The 20,000-nt window shown below is 41.0% G+C and overlaps 2 protein-coding genes across 2 annotated transcripts in view; both read right to left on the bottom strand.

The window, feature by feature from the left end:
- Positions 1–13,527, bottom strand: part of LOC136840292 (pre-mRNA-splicing factor CWC22 homolog) — a 15,775-nt gene extending 2,248 nt beyond the window's left edge. The window contains exons 1-2 of the mRNA XM_067106981.1: positions 13,449–13,527; positions 9,539–9,758 (exon numbers count right to left, since the gene is read on the bottom strand). Coding sequence (XP_066963082.1) covers positions 9,539–9,758; positions 13,449–13,527 — 299 coding nt within the window. The remainder of the gene's footprint in view (positions 1–9,538; positions 9,759–13,448) is intronic.
- A 567-nt stretch (positions 13,528–14,094) lies between these two features.
- Positions 14,095–16,738, bottom strand: LOC136840287 (elastin-like). Its single transcript, XM_067106968.1, has 7 exons — positions 16,657–16,738; positions 16,379–16,470; positions 15,594–15,795; positions 15,300–15,497; positions 14,979–15,189; positions 14,662–14,861; positions 14,095–14,420 (listed from the first exon to the last, which is right to left on the bottom strand). The coding sequence occupies exons 1-7, from the start codon at positions 16,736–16,738 to the stop codon at positions 14,095–14,097; spliced, it is 1,311 nt and encodes a 436-aa protein (XP_066963069.1).
- Between the last annotated feature and the right edge of the window lie 3,262 nt (positions 16,739–20,000).

Below are 20,000 nucleotides of genomic sequence, written 5' to 3'. Positions count from 1 at the left end.
CCTTAATAATTATAATAAAAATAGGAGCCTGCATCTTCTGGTGGCGTGATGGTTACATGTTTCCCATCAACAGCTCCAAAACAATTCGGGAATTGCCACATCTCACGGAAATCTTCGGCAATCGCAGTCCATTCTTGGTGTGTATCAGGAAACTAGAAATAAAAATATTTTGTCATAGAAAACAATCCATAAAGTTATCCTCCTCCTACTCCTCCTCGTCTCTTCTTCTTTCTGCCCTTTTTCTTAAGTCTCATATATTTACAAGTTAAAAAAACAATGGTATAAGGGTAGTTATTATGGAGAGGTTCCACCATATGTGTTAACTGCTCTACTGCTGAGACTGAAATGACACGTTTATGAAGATCTGATCGTAGTGCGAGTATTCACCTATACAATTTCGAAGCCCCGCCCACTACGATCTGATTTCTCAGTCAAATCGCTAGTGAATGGACAGCCTGTAGTCCCGCCCACTAAGATCTGATTTCTCAATCAAATCTCTAGTGAATGGGCAGCCTAAAGCCCCGCCCACTAAGATCTGATTTCTCAATCAAATCTCTAGTGAATGGGCAGCCTGTAGCCCCGCCCACTACGATCTGATTTCTCAATCAAATCTCTAGTGAATGGGCAGCCTGAAGCCCCGCCCACTACGATCTGATTTCTCAATCTAATCGCTAGTGAATGGGCAGCCTATAGCCCCGCCCACTACGATCTGATTTCTCAATCAAATCTCTAGTGAATGGGCAGGCTAAAGCCCCGCCCACTAAGATCTGATTTCTCAATCAAATCTCTAGTGAATGGGCAGCCTGTAGCCCCGCCCACTACGATCTGATTTCTCAATCAAATCTCTAGTGAATGGGCAGCCTGAAGCCCGCCCACTACGATCTGATTTCTCAATCTAATCGCTAGTGAATGGGCAGCCTATAGCCCGCCCACTACGATCTGATTTCTCAGTCAAATCGCTAGTGAATGGGCAGCCTATAGCCCCGCCCACTACGATCTGATTTCTCAATCTAATCGCTAGTGAATGGGCAGCCTATAGCCCCGCCCACTACGATCTGATTTCTCAGTCAAATCGCTAGTGAATGGGCAGCCTATAGCCCCGCCCACTACGATCTGATTTCTCAATCAAATCGCTAGTGAATGGGCAGCCTATAGCCCCGCCCACTACGATCTGATTTCTCAATCAAATCGCTAGTGAATGGGCAGCCTATAGCCCCGCCCACTACGATCTGATTTCTCAATCAAATCGCTAGTGAATGGGCAGCCTATAGCCCCGCCCACTACGATCTGATTTCTCAATCTAATCGCTAGTGAATGGGCAGCCTATAGCCCCGCCCACTACGATCTGATTTCTCAATCAAATCACTATTGAACGGGCAGCCTATGGACGAGTGGTTTTGCATACTGATGGTTCATATACTTTTCATCAAATATTTTTACGTCCTTTAATGTGTTTACTGGGTTTTCTATTTTTTATCAGTTTTGGTGCAGTTTGGCTTGAGAAAAAATTATGTTTGGGATCCATGCCATATTTGACGAGAAATATAAATGTATATGTTAGAAATTTATCATATCTCGGGAAAGGCTTTTTGATAGGAAATGTCTGTCATTTGTTCTGTTTTCACTCTTATAATTAAGCATTTATATCCTTTATTTTTATGTTTTTTTTAAATAAAAGAAAATTGTAAACCGAGAGCGAGTGTATTGAGTTTTCATGTTTCAAGCCATTGCGAATGGAATTAATGTAATCAAACCAGAATTACCCCCGTAGGGGGATAGTGCCGTCAGTGCACCTCATGCAGTGCACTGCAGGTGTTACTTAAGGTTCTTGGCGGCGTCCCTTCGGCCCCTAGCTGCAGCCCCTGTTGTTCCTTTTACTGTACCTCCTTCATATTCTCTTTCTTCCGTCCATCTTACTTTCCACTCTCTCCTAACAATTGATTCATAGTGCAGCTGCGAGGTTTTCCTCCTGCTACACCTTTCAAAACTTTTATTGTCAATTTCCGTTTCAGCGCTGAATGACCTTATAGGACCCAGTGCTTGACCTTTGGCCTAAATTCTATATTCAGTTAAATTCAAACCGGAATTACGGTTGTGTTGTAAGTATATAAGGTCTTCATATTTTTTTTAAATACAAAGGGTAATAGGGTCACTCAGTTTCTTAAGTGCTATTTGAAATTTGCATTGTAATGGCTATATCGACCTATTTACATGTCGTTTTCCCTATTTTTTTAGGGGGGGGCGGTTGTTGGGGACTTTTTCCTGAAGCCTTGAAATCCGAAAGGCAATGAGTGAAGGCATTATCCTTCCCTTGTGGAATTTGGTTCCACGTCAGTTAAAAGATTGTGGAATTCCCTGTATTTCTGTGTTTCCTGAATCAGTTAATCTGGCTTATTTGGGTCCTTTTTTTAATTAAAAATAGTGTGAGGAAATTATCTGCTAATTTTAGAAGCACGAATTCATACGTGGGTCGAAAAACTCCACACACACAAACACACACACACACACTCCACAAAGTATTTACCATGCAAACATTTACATATGAATTATTATCGGTCCCATTCTTGAATTCGACCCTTATAGTTAAAGTATATACCCCTCATTTTTATATGATGATTTTTATTATTAATATCTTGAACTTGAAGAAAACACTGCAACGCATCTCAGACTTCTTTGGCAAAGAAATCTTCAAGAGATATGTAGATGTGTGTAATCCAGTGGTCCTCTGGGGAATCTTTCGCACTTTTTTTAAGCTGGAGAGGCACTTAGTAGAAAAGTAAGAAGATTCTGAGGGCCAAAAAGTAAACAACAAATTCTTGTCACTGTGAATATTTCATATTATTATTATTATTATTATTATTATTATTATTATTATTATTATTATTATTATTATTATTATTGTGGGTGTTACAATTTTGATTTACTTAAATAATACTGATTCCGTCCCACTGTGGATGTTGTGTATTTTGCATTATTATTATTATTATTATTATTATTATTATTATTATTATTATTATTATTATTATTATTACTATTATTATTATTATTGTGGTTGTTAAACTTTGTTTGTACTTATTCTATGGTGATAGCCTCTCACTGTGGATATTTTGTATTCTGTGTTAATATTATTATTATTATTATTATTATTATTATTATTATTATTATTATTATTATTGTTGTTGTTGTTGTTGTTTACAACTTTGATACCTGGATATTGTATATTTTGCATCATTATTATTGCTACTGTTTTTCTTACTATTATTGCGGTTTTTACAACTTTGTCTTTACTTATACTATAATGATTCATTCTCTCTCTCTCTCTCTCTCTCTCTCTCTCTCTCTCTCTCTCTCTCTCTCTCTCTCTCTCTCTCTCTCTCTCAACCCCCCCGAGATACCACACCAAGCTTGTTTTAGGGAGATGATGGAGACTCCCGCAATAATTATTTTCTCTTTCGTGGAAGGCTTTAACCCCACCTTACCCCCACCCCCGTACCCTTCCCCCTTATGGCCCCAGTGCCCTGCAGTTGCGCAGCCTTGCATTCATGCATTCTTCCGCTTTTGGAATCTCTTGTTGTTTTGCCAGATTTTAACCAGGTTTGTTGGGTTTACGGTCTCTCTCTCTCTCTCTCTCTCTCTCTCTCTCTCTCTCTCTCTCTCTCTCTCTCTCTCTCTCTCTGTTTTTTCACTTTATCTATGCATCCTGATGTCATCAGCTCAATCGAGAGACTCTCTCTCTCTCTCTCTCTCTCTCTCTCTCTCTCTCTCTCTCTCTCTCTCTCTCTCTCTCTCTCTCTTCGAGTTCTTGGGTAGTAATTTCAAGATTCGGGGAAATTCTGCAGAGGAGTTTCTTCTCTTGTGTAGAGTTTTTTCTTATGAGGGACATTTTTCTTTCGATCTAGCTGCTGTCTGGCTGTTTTTTTTTTTTTTTTTTTTTTTTTCTTGACATCGGATGTTTCAGTGATATACGATTTTTTTATTCGAAGATGGTTCGGTGGATATATATAGAGATTGTTTTTTTATCGGTAAATTTACGATGCTTGGACCTTTAATGTTTGTTTTTGTTTTTAATTGCACACGAATTTTAATTGCCTATCTTGAAGTTCAGTGACGAACGCTTAATGAGTTTTAGTTTTCTGCAAAAGAAAACTGTTATGCTGGTTTTGTCTGCCCGTCCGCACTTGTTTCTGTCCGCACTTTTTATGTCCGCCCTCAGATCTTAAAAACTACTAAGGCTAGAGGGCTGCAAATTATTATGTTGATCATCCACCCTCCAATCATCAAACATACCAAATTTAAGCCCTCTAGCCTCAGTAATTTTTATTTTATTTAAGGTTAAAGATATCCATAATCGTGCATCTGGCAACGTTATAGGATAGGCCATCACCGGGCCGTAGTTAAAGTTTCATGGGCCGCGGTTCTTGCTGCATTATAGAGACCACCGAAAGATAGATCTATTTTCGGCGGCCTTGATTATACGCTATACAGAAAACTCGAGTGCGCCGAAGAAACTTCGGCTCAATTTTTTACTTGTTTTGATTTTTGTTTTTTAAAGGGTATTTTTTAAAAATTTTTTTGTTTTACATAAGATGATTGAGTATACTGTGTGTTTAAACTTTCAAGTACTTCTTAGTAAGTTACTTCTTGAAGCTAAATCTAGGATAAAGCAGCTTATTAATTTATTAATAATTGGTTTGTTATGGTTTTATTATAGTGACGATCATTGGTAATATTTTGGATATTAATATTAATATTTTGTTAAACTCTTGTGTATTGTTTGTTTCGTGAGGTTAGTTGTGGTGGTTTTTTAAAAGCTGCGTATGAATAATTATTTACAGAAATGCAAGTGTATCTTGGTACAGTTTGTACTGGTTTGTGGTGAGATATTTTTTTAAATTAACGTTCCGAAATACCTGTGGTTAGCAATTTCATATGATTAAAAAAAAAAAAAAAATATATATATATATATATATATATATATATATATATATATATATATATATATATATATATATATACATATATATTATATGTTATATACATATGTATATATGTACTGACATATATACATGCATAAATGTATTTACAAAAACGTGGGTTTTATATATGTCATATATTTTCCATTCTCAGGGACATTCGTTATTATATACTATCTTTAAAGCAATGTCGTCTTATGCTCGCTTGCATGTATGTGTGTTGGTGTGTGCGTGTGTGTGTTGAATTGAGTGTCCGTGTGTGTGTGTTTGGACTGGGTGTGCGTGCGTGTTTATTCTCATAACCCACATCTTTATTTTCCGTGACATTCCATGTTTAGTTTTGTTCAAAACTGCAACGTCATTTTGCGCTTTTAAAGTTTCAGTGTCAATCAGTTCTATCGATGTTTATCCGTAATAAAAGAGAGAGAGAGAGAGAGAGAGAGAGAGAGAGAGAGAGCGGAGCCTCTGACCATATATGGATCTTCTGCAGTGCGGTAGCAACGCACACACGTACGTACATGCGACCGCCTATCTTCTGTACATTCCTCCCACTGGAGGGTTTTATTTATATATTTTTTTCTTTTTCAGTCCTCGTTGAATTTTTTGTTTTTATTTTTTTTTTTTTTTTATTTTAAAGGGTTTGGTTTTCCGATGTGCGTCGTTTCTTCCGAGGCTGTGTCGTGTACCTGTTGGAATGATGGGACGTTTTCTCTCTCTCTCTCTCTCTCTCTCTCTCTCTCTCTCTCTCTCAGTGTTATACCACAACAACGCAGTTTGGTTTATATTCTCTCTCTCTCTCTCTCTCTCTCTCTCTCTCTCTCTCTCTCTCTCTCTCTCTCTCTCTCTCTCTCTCTCCTCTGTTTTTGAAGATGTTCTGTACTAGTGTTGTATTGCTATTCCTACAGACATCTCTCTCTCTCTCTCTCTCTCTCTCTCTCTCTCTCTCTCTCTCTCTCAAGGTGTTATCGATTATGTTATATCTAAGTATTGTTGTAAAGATTTAACTTGCTCTCTCTCTCTCTCTCTCTCTCTCTCTCTCTCTCTCTCTCTCTCTCTCTCTCTCTCAATGGCTGGCCTCCCTGTAACCAATACCAGTCGTACCAGAAACCTCATCTCTTCAAACCACTCATTTGCGATCATAACTGTTTGATAAGCCACCACGTTACATAATCCCTATGTTTATAATAAATGCAATATATATCTTATTTATTTTTTTGTGTGTAACGGCGATAATTTACGGGTAATGAATTTCTCTAAAACTAGACTTGCCGTCGTTCAGCCCCGGGCCAGCGCTTTCACCACAGTCCCTAATATAAGTAAAAAAAAAATGAAGATACCTTCGCTCAAGTGTATAAGTGCACTAACTGGACTTTACGCATGAAACTTTTAAGTCATTTCCTTTTGTGATAAGGTTTATTTTTCAAGTAACCAAATCAATAAAAGGAATTAATCCTCGGAACTAAATAAATTTCTAAAATTGAACGGATTAGTATAGTATTTTATAGCCCCCAAAAAAAAAAAACGGAATTTCTAAAATTGAACGGATTTAATATAGTATTGTATAGCCCCCGCCCCCAAAAATCGGAATTTCTAAAATTGAACGGATTTAGTATAACATTTTACATCCCCGAAAATCGGAATTTTTAAAATTTGACGGATTTAGTGTATTATTTTATAGCCTCAAAAAATTGGAATTTCTAAAATTGAACGGATTCAGTATAGTATTTTATAGCCCCCAAAAATCGGGCATTTAAAAATTGAACGGACTTAGTATATTATTTTATAGCCCCCAAAACATGGGAATATCTAAAATTGAGCGGATTTAATATAGTATTTTATATCCCCCCAAAACTCGGAATTTTGAAAATTGAACGGATTTAGTATATTATTTTATAGCCCCCAAAAAAATCCGAATTTAGAGCACCAAAATTTGCAAAACGCGGCTTTGCGGTATTTCGTCCGGAGTCATTTTGTGGCTTTCCTGTTAATTACTAGCTTCTTCCCCCTTTCCCCTCCCCCCCCTTCCCCCTTCCCCCTCCCTTTCAGGGACCCACCACCACAGTTTCTTTTGATCTTTGGAGCGCAAAAGGTTTTCTGTGGAGTTGACGGGCTTATGCTGATAAAGGTTTGCGGATATTTCGACCTTCTTGCCTGACAAAGCTACACTGCTTTATTTTAAAGAGTTTCTTTTTTTTTGGCGGGGGGGGGGGGGCTTTTAGCCGGTTCTGTTTCAAAGGGTTCTAGGTCCTGCGTCTGTGTGCATGTTCACACACACACACATACACACACACACACATATATATATATATATATATGCGTGTGTGTGGGTCTATGTATGTATGTATGTGTGTTTGCATTTACAAGGTAAATTGAAATATTCTAGTTTATTGAATACTATATTATTACTTATTGTCCAGGAAATTCTAACAATTTTTTCATTATGTATACGGTAATAAATACTCTATCTGTATATAATACTTATACATAGCAGTGTGTAATAATTTATACATTTTATATTTACATGTGTGGATGCATTATGCATGAGAATTTTTACGATTAGTTACGACTGGAACAACTATTTATATGTGCTTTTATTTTGTTTTCTGTAAAAGAAAACTATTGAGATGGCTTTGTCCATCCGTCCGCACTTTTTCTGTCCGCCCGCAGATCTTAAAAAACTACTGAGGCTAGAGGGCTGCAAATTGGTATGTTGATGATCCACCCTCCAATCATCAAACATACCAAATTGCAGCTCTCTAGCCTCAGTAGTTTTTATTTCATTAAAGGTTAAAGTTAGCCATGATCGTGCGACTGGCAGAGCTAAAGGACAAGCCACTACCGGGTCGTAGTTAAAGTTTCATGGAACGCGGCTCATACAGCATTAAACCAAAACCACCGAAAGATAGATTATTTTCGGTGGCCTTGATTATACGCTGTAGCGGCTGTACAGAAAACTCGATTTCGCCGAAGAAACTTCGGCGCACTTTTTACTTGCTTTTTTTTTTTGCACTAACAGAAATTATAGGTTTTAGAATTTCCCGAAATAAAACGAAAAGCAAAGATTGATTACAGGTAATTTACCTGAAATCAACATCACAGCGATCATATGGCGTTATTTACATTGCATATGTGAGATCCATCATTCAGATAAACTGTTTTTTATTAGAGAAAAATATTCAAACTCATTCATTTATTTATTTTTTATTACGAATTTCAGTATGCATTTATGCCAATTTGTTCCTTTCCAAACAGTTTCCCAGATTTTATCTTTTTTTTCGTGAGATATTTTCTTGTTTTCATTTAGATGATGTCGAATAAATGTAGCTATGAATCATATCAAATGCTGATATCTTTTTTTAATGTCTGCATGGAACCAACCTTTTTTTTTCTGAATATTCTAGGTTGGAGAGCAGAGGGAGAATTTGAATTTATTTATTCATTTTAAATTTTATTGATTCTTTCATTCATACATCCATTATTTTAATTATTTGTTAATTACTTCACTAATTTTTTTTTGCATTTCATTGAGTGGTAATCTTTTCTGTTAAATGTTTCTCTTTTGCTTTTAGTTTTCTGTAAAAGAAAACTATGGTGCCGGCTTTGTCAGTCCGTCCGCACTTTTTCTGTCCGCCCTCAAATCTTAAAAACTACGGAGGCTAGAGGGCTGCAAATTGGTATGTTACTCATCCACCTTCAAATCATCAAACATACCAAATTGCAGCCCTCTAGCCTCAATAGGTTTTATTTTATTTAAGGTTAAATTTAGCCATAATCGTGCTCCTGGCAACGATATACGATAGGCCACCACCTGGCCATGGTTAAAGTTTCATGGGCCGCGGCTCATACAGCATTATACCGAGACCACCAAAAGATAGATCTATTTGCGGTGGCCTTGATTATACACTGTAGCCGTTGTACAGAAAACTCTTGCGACGAAGTTTCCTCGGCGCATTTTTTCCTTGTTTAGTTTTTGCAAATCATGTGACTCTAATGAGTAAAATACCCCCTACTTTGGTCAATCCATTAACTTGACCATTACTGCTGAATTGTATAAGGTACAGACTTAGTATAAGTTATACAAACTCCACTAACGAAGCCTTTTCGGAAGTCACCAAGGTCTGTAACCTTGTGACCTTAACTATGACCTTCATAATAAAATTAACTGGCCTGGGTATATTTCTGTTTTACAACATGTTTTTTTTTTTTATTAAAGCAATTTAGGGGATACCTTTGGAAAAACAAAACCAATAATTATTTCTAAAGCATTTCATCCGTCGAAATACTCTTAGAGATTTAGAGCTAATCTCAAAATGCTAATCGTGCTCCGAACAATTAGTTATTTTTTGTAACTGAATTATTTGTTTTTAGTGGTAATTATCATGTTGTATAATAATAATTTTGTTTTTTGTTTTCCTTTCCAGGTAAGTGTCCGCTAGAAAATCCTTCTTGCCTTGGTCGCGGTAAGTGAGGAAAAGCGAGAGATGTTCATTACCAGGTTCTGACACCCTAATTACTTTTGCAATTTGTAATTGAAAGTATTTATTTATGTGTTTGCCACATCATACTGGAATTGGTTGATGTTCTCAGGCGCTCGCAGTCGTGTTAAGGTGTGTTTCGAAAAAAATGGTAGAGTCGAAGTTTGTAAGGAAAGGAGGCATTTGTTGATGGTGCTGTCTTTTGCTGAATATTTAACTGTTAGGTCCTTCTTCTTCTTCTTCTTCTTCTTCTTCTTCTTCTTCTTCTTCTTCTTCTTCTTCTTCTTCTTCTTCTTCTTCTTCTTCCAACCTTGGTGAGATAAAGGGATGAGATTTTACGTTCCTCCGCCTCTGAAATATATATATATATATATATATATATATATATATATATATATATATATATATATATATATATATATATATATATATATATATATATATATATGTATAAACGCTCCAAGAAGAGGTCCATTGCAGGACGAAACTGTTGGGCATATTCTAACCATTTACATATTTCATTTTTCCTGTGGAATACAAACGAAGTAATATATATATATATATATATATATATATATATATATATATATATATATATATATATATATAAACGTATGTTGTGTTTTTATTGTAGTTGCTACTGAAATCGTTTGTTTCCATGATTCTAGGTATCTGTAGGAAAAGATCTTCCCTTGATTCGAAAGGATAATTTTTCTAAGACTTTATACATGAAGTTCGTATAGACAGAATTTATACTATACTGGTATATATATATATATATATATATATATATATATATATATATATATATATATATATATATATATATATATATATATATATATATATTATATGTATATATAGATTCATATAGAATATAACCATTGCAATATATCAGATTCAAAGAAAATTTTAAGTTCTGTCTTGAACTTTTTTTATTTTATTTCCCAAAATCTTTCGTTTTCAGTGGAGAAACAAAATTCAGCATTGACACCGTTCATTTTATTGCCTTGGTCTGTGGTTTCCAATAAAAAAAAGAGGAATCTCTCTTGCCCTTCCTCTTTATTTATACTTGTAACCTTGTCTTTAAAGTTCTACTTACATATTTCTGATGAACCTTTGTAAAGCATAATTTCTGCTTTAAGATATATATTTGAATTTACGCCTGCAATGAATGCTGAGGTTCTCGGGAATGTATTGCAGTCGATATCACGCTGGAAAATGGTTTGAATTCAGTTCCATCTGTATTTGACTTCCAGTGTCGTCTTCAAGTGAAGCCAATTTGACTTTTTTTTTTACGTCATGAAAAAAAAAGCAACTCAATGCGGGAATATAAAGCAGTCGATATCACGCTGGAGAATGGTTTGAATGCAGTCCCGCCTCTATTTGAATTCCATAGTCGTCTTCATGTGAATCCAATTTGACGCTTTATACGTCATGTAGAAAAAAAAAAAAGTAACTCGAATGAAGTTTGCATGTGTTTCGCGGCGGCTTCAGGCTTCAGGCTTCAGGCTTCAGGCTTCAGTCGCTCAGAAAAAAAAAATCTATAAAAAAAAGACCATAACTCCGGCCAGGTTGTTCTCATCTGGTTTCGCATTAAGGCAAATTGCAAATTGCGTGGCGAGTTTGCGACGCAGATTGCAAACGCCCGAATTTTATCTTCGGAACCGTAATGCATTTAAAACGGATAGGTTCTCTTCTCTCGCCTTGTCGTTAGCTCGCTCGCTCTCTCTCTCTCTCTCTCTCTCTCTCTCTCTCTCTCTCTCTCTCTCTCTCTCTCTCTCTCTTTATATTTAGTGGAATTAACTTTGTCATCTCAGTTCTGGTAACTGTCAAATTATACCTTATGCATCTTTTACTGATGAAATTCTCTCTCTCTCTCTCTCTCTCTCTCTCTCTCTCTCTCTCTCTCTCTCTCTCTCTCTCTGTTATAATTTACAAATAACTCTCTGTTATCTCATATGTTAGTGTTAAATATTACCTTCTCTCTCTCTCTCTCTCTCTCTCTCTCTCTCTCTCTCTCTCTCTCTCTCTCTCTCTCTCTCTCTCTCTCTCTCTCTCACACACACTTCTTCTGTCATTATTTACAAATAACTCTTTGTTATCTCATCTCCTGTTACTGTTAAATACTACCTTCTCTCTCTCTCTCTCTCTCTCTCTCTCTCTCTCTCTCTCTCTCTCTCTCTCTCTCTGTCAATTTCAGATGAAGGTGTTTTCTCTGGTACAATTTTTTTAATACATATCTTCACCGGTAAATCCTCTCAATACGGTCTAATTTATCTCATAATACATTTCGTGACACATAAAATCCTCCGAGATTACATTCGTAATACAATTCTTATCGCGTAAATCCTGTAATACAATTTGTTGAAAAGAATCCATTGGATTTCTTAACAAGTAAATCCTCTGATATATTTTATATCTAAATCCTACCATATATTTATTAGTACGTTGCTTAACAGGTGAATTATTGTCGAACACAGTATAATGTAGGAAATATAGCATAATCTGGTAATAGAAAAAATGAGTAAAAGAGAATTAGTTTGGTTTAGTAAATATCGTCTTGTTCGTTTTGTATTTTTTTATTTTTGGTGTAGAAATTACAGTAAATTGTTTACACTTTCTCTAGTTATTTGGTGCTGACTTCTTTCTTTTCACACACACATATACATACATACATACATACATACATACATACATACATACATACATATATATATATATATATATATATATATATATATATATATATATATATATATATTGTTTTGTATTTACATAAGTGTTTTCTATCCAGCGTTCCACCCTTTACTAGAACTGAGAAGGTAATTAATTACTTCATTTTTGATTTTCCAAAGTTAAATAATAATCAAAAAGATAAATTTTTTTTTAAATATTTATTTAACTTACATATACCACAGCAGAACCCTCAGAAGACGTCCTTGAGTCCTCAGACTGAGGAGAGAACTCTGGGACCTCTTCGAGAGAAACGCCGACGATGGAGAGAAATCTCTATCCCGGAGGAGTCCATCAAGATCAAAGGGCCTTTTGGGGGAGGGAATCGAGACGAACGTGGCCGGAATCGAAGGGCGGCGCCGCGCCCCTTCGTCCTCTCTCGCCCGACGCAGACTGGGTGGGCGGGGACGTCTCTTGCAGAAGGGGCAAGAAGCACTTCCCTTTTGCACAGTCACAGAGAGAGAGAGAGAGAGAGAGAGAGAGAGAGAGAGAGAGAGAGAGAGAGAGAGTATCTTTTCTTAATGGCACTGTCGGCATCGGTGACCATAGCTCTTGCGACGCCAGAAGCATGAACAAAGCAATAACGCTAGGTGAAAAAGATTAAAATCTTCCTCTATTTAAGTAAGAAGAAGAAGAAAAAGAAGGGGAGAGAGAGAGAGAGAGAGAGAGAGAGAGAGAGAGAGAGAGAGAGAGAGAGAGAGAGAGAGAGAGGCACCTTTTCTTGATAGAGAATGAGCAGCAAAATCTTTTTCTTAGTGGGAGTGTCGGAGTCGATGACCATAGTTTCTGCAACGCCAGAGGCATAAACAAAACAATAACGCAACTGAAACGAAAGGTAAAACTGCCTTCAATGATCAGTGTAAGAGTAACGGAGAGAGAGAGAGAGAGAGAGAGAGAGAGAGAGAGAGAGAGAGAGAGAGAGAGAGAGAGAGTCAGTCCCATGGCAATATTTTTCAATACCAGAGTTTGAGACAACGTTTTTATTCTTGATCAAACCCGACATAGTTCTGGTTGTTATTCCCTTGTGTGTGTGTGTGTGTGTCTCTCTCTCTCTCTCTCTCTCTCTCTCTCTCTCTCTCTCTCTCTCTCTCTCTCTCTCTCTCTCTCAGGGTACGAAAACTTTTTCTCACACCGAACGACTTTTCTCCATCTTTTTTAGAAGAGTATCTCGCTATTATGCAGATTAGATATCCCCAGTGTCTTTGTTTTCGGACCTTTTGTAATAACTGCTTTGTGACTACACATAATAACCCCCTCCACTTACCTCGCCTCTTCTTCTTCGAAATTTTTGAAATTGAATCTAGTTGCGTCGTCGGCATTCTCTTCTTCTTCGTTTTCCTCATTTTGAAACTGATTTTGAAATTGAATCTAGATTGTAGTAGGTGGAAGTGAAAAGTGAAGTTTAAACTGCCGTCTTTCTGCTATTTAGCTTTTTGTATATTTTCTATTTATTTTTTTTTATTTTTTATTGTTACGTTTGAGGTTTGAGCTTCTTCGATCTCAGGATGCAGTTTTTTTTGTGGATTTTTTTCCACATTTTATGGTAAATTTCTCTGGGAAGCAGCCTCTGAGGAAGTCCTTCCCTGATAAAAGGTGTCCCTTAAGGAGTGGTTTCCCTAGGGCGCCTTGGGTTCCGTCACCTTTGTGGTTCAGGCCCTCCCAGGCCCACTTCCCCAGCCTGGCAGGAAACCTACCTTCCTCCAGGGAAGCAGCCTCTGAGGTGTCCTTAAGTCCTTCCCACCTGACAAAGGTGTCCCAGGCCCAGCCTGGTGGTTTCCCTAGGGCGCCTTGGGTTCCGTCACCTTTGTGGTTCAGGCCCTCCCCAGGCCCACTTCCCCAGCCTGGCAGGAAACCTGCCTCCCTCCAGGGAAGCAGCCTCTGAGGAGGTCCTTCCCCTGACAAAGGTGCCCTTAAGGAGTGGTTTCCCTAGGGCGCCTTGTGGGTTCCGGCCCACCTTTGCCTGGTTCAGGCCCTTCCCACAAAGGCCCACTTCCCCAGCCTGGCACCTTTGGGTTCAGGCCCTTCCCAGGCCCACCTGGCAGGAAACCTCCTTCCTCCAGGGAAGCAGCCTCTGAGGAGGTCCTTCCCCTGACAAAGGTGTCCTTAAGGAGTGGTTTCCCTAGGGCGCCTTGGGTTCCGTCACCTTTGTGGTTCAGGCCCTCCCCAGGCCCACTTCCCCAGCCTGGCAGGAAACCTACCTTCCTCCAGGGAAGCAGCCTCTGAGGAAGTCCTTCCCCTTAAGAGTGGTTTCCCTAGGGCTTCTGACAACCTTTGGTGTCCCAGGCCCACTTCCCCAGCCTGGTGGAAACCTACCTTCCCTAGGGCCTTCCCGACAAAGGTGTCCTTGGGTTCCGTCACCTTTGTGGTTCAGGCCCCTCCCAGCCTCTGAGGCCCCCTGACAAAGGTGTCCTTAAGGAGTGGTTTCCCTAGGGCGCCTTCCCCAGCCTGGCCCACTTCCCAGCCTGGCAGAAACCTACCTTCCTCCAGGGAAGCAGCCTCTGAGGAAGTCCTTCCCCTGACAAAGGTGTCCTTAAGGAGTGGTTTCCCTAGGGCGCCTTGGGTTCCGTCACCTTTGTGGTTCAGGCCCTTCCCAGGCCCACTTCCCCAGCCTGGCAGGAAACCTACCTTCCTCCAGGGAAGCAGCCTCTGAGGAAGTCCTTCCCCTGACAAAGGTGTCCTTAAGGAGTGGTTTCCCTAGGGCGCCTGGCAGGAAACCTACCTGGGTTCCCTTCACCTTTGTGGTTCAGGCCCTCCCCAGGCCCACTTCCCCCTGGCAGCCTGGCAGGAAACCTACCTTCCTCCGCCTTGGGTTCCGGAAGCAGCCTCTGAGGAGGTCCTTCCCCAGACAAAAGTCCCCCTGACAAAGGTGTCCTTAAGGAGTGGTTTCCCTAGGGCGCCTTGGGTTCCGTCACCTTTGTGGTTCAGGCCCTCCCCAGGCCCACTTCCCCAGCCTGGCAGGAAACCTACCTTCCTCCAGGGAAGCAGCCTCTGAGGAAGTCCTTCCCCTGACAAAGGTGTCCTTAAGGAGTGGTTTCCCTAGGGCGCCTTGGGTTCCGTCACCTTTGTGGTTCAGGCCCTCCCCAGGCCCACTTCCCCAGCCTGGCAGGAAACCTGCCTTCCTCCAGGGAAGCAGCCTCTGGGAGGTCCTTCCCTGACAAAAGTGCCCTTAAGGAGTGGTTTCCCCCTAGGGCGCCTTGGGTTCCGTCACCTTTGTGGTTCAGGCCCTCCCCAGGCCCACTTCCCAGCCTGGCAGGAAACCTACCTTCCTCCAGGAAGCAGCCTCTGAGGAAGTCCTTCCCCTGACAAAGGTGTCCTTAAGGAGTGGTTTCCCTAGGGCGCCTTGGGTTCCATCACCTTTGTGGTTCAGGCCCTCCCCAGGCCCACTTCCCCAGCCTGGCAGGAAACCTACCTTCCTCCAGGGAAGCAGCCTCTGAGGAAGTCCTTCCCCTGACAAAGGTGTCCTTAAGGAGTGGTTTCCCTAGGGCGCCTTGGGTTCCGTCACCTTTGTGGTTCAGGCCCTCCCCAGGCCCACTTCCCCAGCCTGGCAGGAAACCTACCTTCCCTCCCAGGGAAGCCTGGCAGCCTCTGAAGCAGCCTCTGAGGTCCTTCCCCTGACAAAGGTGTCCTTAAGGAGTGGTTTCCTAGGCGCCTTGGGTTCCGTCACCTTTGTGGTTCAGGCCCTTCCCAGGCCCAGCCTTCCCCAGCCTGGCAAGCAGCCTCTGAGGAAGTCCTTCCCTGAAACCTAGGGCCTTCCTCCTTTAGGGTTCAGGCAGCCTCTGAGGAAGTCCTGAGGAAGTCCCCTGACAAAGGTGTCCTTAAGGAGTGGTTTCCTAGGGCGCCTTGGGTTCCGTCACCTTTGTGGTTCAGGCCCTCCCCAGGCCCACTTCCCCAGCCTGGCAGGAAACCTACCTTCCTCCAGGGAAGCAGCCTCTGAGGATTCCTTCCCTGACAAAGGTGCCCTTAAGGCCCTTCCCAGGCCCAGTGGTTTCCTAGGGCGCCTTGGGTTCCGTCACCTTTGTGGTTCAGGCCCTCCCCAGGCCCACTTCCCAGCCTGGCAGGAAACCTACCTTCCTCCAGGGAAGCAGCCTCTGAGGAGGTCCTTCCCCTGACAAAGGTGTCCTTTGTGGTTCAGGCCCTTCCCAGGCCCAGTGGTTTCCCTAGGGCGCCTCTGGGTTCCGACAAAGGTGTCCTTACCTTTGTGGGTTCAGGCCCTCCCAGGCCCACTTCCCCAGCCTGGCAGGAAACCTGCCTTCCTCCAGGAAGCAGCCTCTGAGGAAGTCCTTCCCCTGACAAAGGTGTCCTTAAGTGTTTCCTAGGGCGCACTTAGAGTTCCGCCACCTTTGTGGTTCAGGCCCTTCCCAGGCCCAGCCTGGTTTCCATCCAGGGCAGCCTTGAAGTCCTTCCTGACAAAGGTCACCTTTGTGGTTCAGGCCCTCCCCAGGCCCACTTCCCCAGCCTGGCAGGAAACCTACCTTCCTCCAGGAAGCAGCCTCTGAGGAAGTCCTTCCCTGACAAAGGTGCCCACTTCCCCAGCCTGGCAGGAGTGGTTTCCATAGGGCGTCTTGGATTCCGTCACCTTTGTGGTTCAGGCCTTCCCCAGGCCCACCTCCCCAGCCTGGCAGGAAACCTGCCTTCCTCCAGGGATGCAGCCTCTGAGGATTTCCTTCCCCTGACAATGGTGGCCTTGAGGGGTGGTTTCCCATGGGCGCCTTGAGTCCCCTCACCCTTGTGGTTCAGGTCGTTCCAGGCCCGCTTCCTCAGCCTGGCAGAAAACATGCCTCCCTCCAGGGAAGCAGCCTCTGAGGAGGTCCTTTCCTTGGCGAGGGTGCCCTTAAGGGATTTTTTCCTTGGGACGCCTTTGGGATTTTCTTTCTGGCAGTTTCCTCTCTTGTTTCCATTTCGTCCTTATTTGGAGAGAGCTCACGTCCTGACTGCGATATTACAGCGTTGTTCCTTTACCCTGGTTTTCGAATAAGACACATCCCTTCTCGGAAGGCTTCAAGACGATTCGAAGGATTTCGGAGATTGCTTCTGGAGACTGAAGTTGGAGTTCTACTGAGAAGTTGGAGTTCAACTGAGCTGGGGCATATATGGATGACTTCTCTCTTGCCCTTCCAGGAGCTGGAGACCGGAGGATTCCGAAGCACTTTCAGGGAAAACCCCGTCGATTTTAGATCATTTCTGGATCGCTCCAACCATTCCTTTTGTTTTCCTTACCTATTATGTATACAGTTTCTGTCCAGATCTCGTCCGCCTTGTTGTCTTTATTTGATAACTTTTGGCGTTCTTTTACACAGTTTTTTTAAATAGATACAGTCCTGTTTCTGAAGACGATTTGAAGGATCTTGGAACTTGTTCATGGAGGCTGTAGTTGTTGCTTCACTGAGGTGTAGCGTTTTGGCGAATGGCGCTTCTCCCTCTCCCCCAGGAATTGAAGACGGAATGATTCCAGGATGGGGAAAAGTCCTCTGGATTCCTATGAGATTTCATCGATCTGTTGATCCAAATGGTAATTCTGGTAGTACAATTCTCCTCTCTCTCTCTCTCTCTCTCTCTCTCTCTCTCTCTCTCTCTCTCTCTCTCTCTCTCTCTCTCTGCTTTCTTCTCGTGAAAGTTCTCGAATGTCTCTATTCCATGGTCATCCTCTTTTCTTGATTCCTTTTCGTGCTTATCTCGAGTGGAGAACTTGCCTCCCAAAAGTGATAATAATTGAAGTATTGTCTCCTTATTAATCGCCTAAAGCTGGAACGTCGACTCCTTACTGCTCCGCGATATAGTCCATATTTTCATGAGTATACGATTTTTCACTGAATTCATTTGCAAACTACCCTTTTTAAAATCCGATTTTCTAATTAATAGATTTTTGAAGGATCTCCGATCTTGTTTCTGGAGACCTTGAAATTTGCATTTTTCTGAGCAGTAGCGTTGGGCGCATGCGCGAATGGCATTTCTCTCGTGCCTCCGGGGACTGAGATGGAAGGATTCCGGAACGGTTTCAGGGAAAGCTCCAAAGGTTTTAGATCATTCCAGCATCGCCTATAAAGTCAGATATTATAAAATTTTCAGTTATAAAACGAAAGCAGAACAGTGGTTGAAATGACAGTCTCTTAAGCGTTATTGCCCAGGTTGCATACCAGTATTTAAACAAGTAAAAATGTGCCGAAATTTCCTCGGCTCAGTCGAGTTTTCTGTTTCAGCTGTATAGTCAAAGCCCACCGAAAATAGAAATATCTTTCGGTGGTCTCGGTATAATGCTGTATGAACCTGAACCACGGCCCAGAAAATTTAACCACGGGCCGGTGGTGGTCTATCTTGTACCGTTGCCAGAAGCACGATTGTGGCTAACTTTAACTTTAAATAAAACAAAAACTGCTGAGTTTAGAAGGCTGCAATGTGGTATGTTTGATGATTGGAGGGTGGATGATCAACATACCAATTTGCAGCCCTCTAGCCTCAGTAGTTTTTAAGATCTGAGGGCGGACAAAAAGTGCTAGAAAAAAGTGCGGACGGACAGAATAATAGTTTTGCGAAAACTAGACGTAAGAACAGCATTTTATAGTGCCGGGAAAAAGGAATAATTATAAGATATTGTTAAATACGAAATATTACTGCTTTCAAATGAACACCACATTCTCTGGAAGCTTGAATTTCAAGTCAGTGGCCCCTGTGGGCTTGTTCCATATGAATAGGGTTCACCTTCTGAATAATAATAATAATAATAATAATAATAATTAAGCGAAGTGTAATCATCATCCTATCCTTTCCTCCCGTCTTCTAAATCTCAACTTATTGTATGTTGATAAATGTTCCCACCTCTGGCTGTTATCCATTCAATCTCTGGAATAATGTTTTAGTAATTTAGGAATATATATACAGCCCCTTGCATGCTTACGTATTTCGGGGCGTAGAACTAACCAGTGGGTTGTCTGCAAGCATCGAATTCTGCTTCTGTGAAGTTGAGTCTCCTGTGTAGATGTCACCTGGACTTTCCCTCTGAATTCGATTGGCTTATTCATCCCCTATGGAGTATTACTGTAACACTTGCCTCTTCTGGAGGTGTCTATATCACGTGTTAACTGTTTATAGATAACTTATAATATAGATATCTCATTTTCTGTGACCGTGCTTGATTTGGTAGGCATCCAAGTCGTGGTCACTCCATTACAAAAATGTGGCAGGTGAATCAGTATTTTCTTAAAAAAGTGAAATACGGAAGCATGGGGGTTATAAGTTTAATTACAGACTATGAAAATTGCAACTATATTTAATATATATCTTCATTGTGCTTCTAAATGTCTGTTTTTTTTTCCCCAAGAATAATCTTACAGGATTTCATTGATTATTTTTGTATGGTCTCTTGTCACACTTTTCCCCTTAATTCTATTTTATTCTTTTCCCATGTCAGTCGTCAGCTACTGAGACCCAAAATCATCGTCTCTTCATCCGTCACCTTCAAAGGTTTAACACTTGAATTGTCTTTCTATTTCTAATCTCTTTTCCTTTCAACTCCATTTCCTTTATCAACTTTCCTCTCGGGTCTTGTATGACTTGACAAGGCGTCAGGATCTTCTTAGCCTAGTTGATGGGGTTGGCCAGAGAATAGGTAGGGTTGGGGGGAGGTGTTAGTTGGGGGTGAGGTTGGCTGGTGCATCCCACACCTGTGTAGCTGGTAAAACACTGCACTCAGGTAAGGGGATGGTCTCTCTCTCTCTCTCTCTCTCTCTCTCTCTCTCTCTCTCTCTCTCTCTTTTCTTCTCTCTCTCTCATTTTTCTGATAATGGTAATTTTTCTGAAGGAATTCTCTTTTTTCTTGTTG

Source organism: Macrobrachium rosenbergii, chromosome 1 (genome assembly GCF_040412425.1).
Source record: "Macrobrachium rosenbergii isolate ZJJX-2024 chromosome 1, ASM4041242v1, whole genome shotgun sequence".
NCBI classification, from domain to species: Eukaryota; Metazoa; Arthropoda; class Malacostraca; order Decapoda; family Palaemonidae; genus Macrobrachium; species Macrobrachium rosenbergii.
This window is presented reverse-complemented; position numbering and strand designations above follow the sequence as displayed.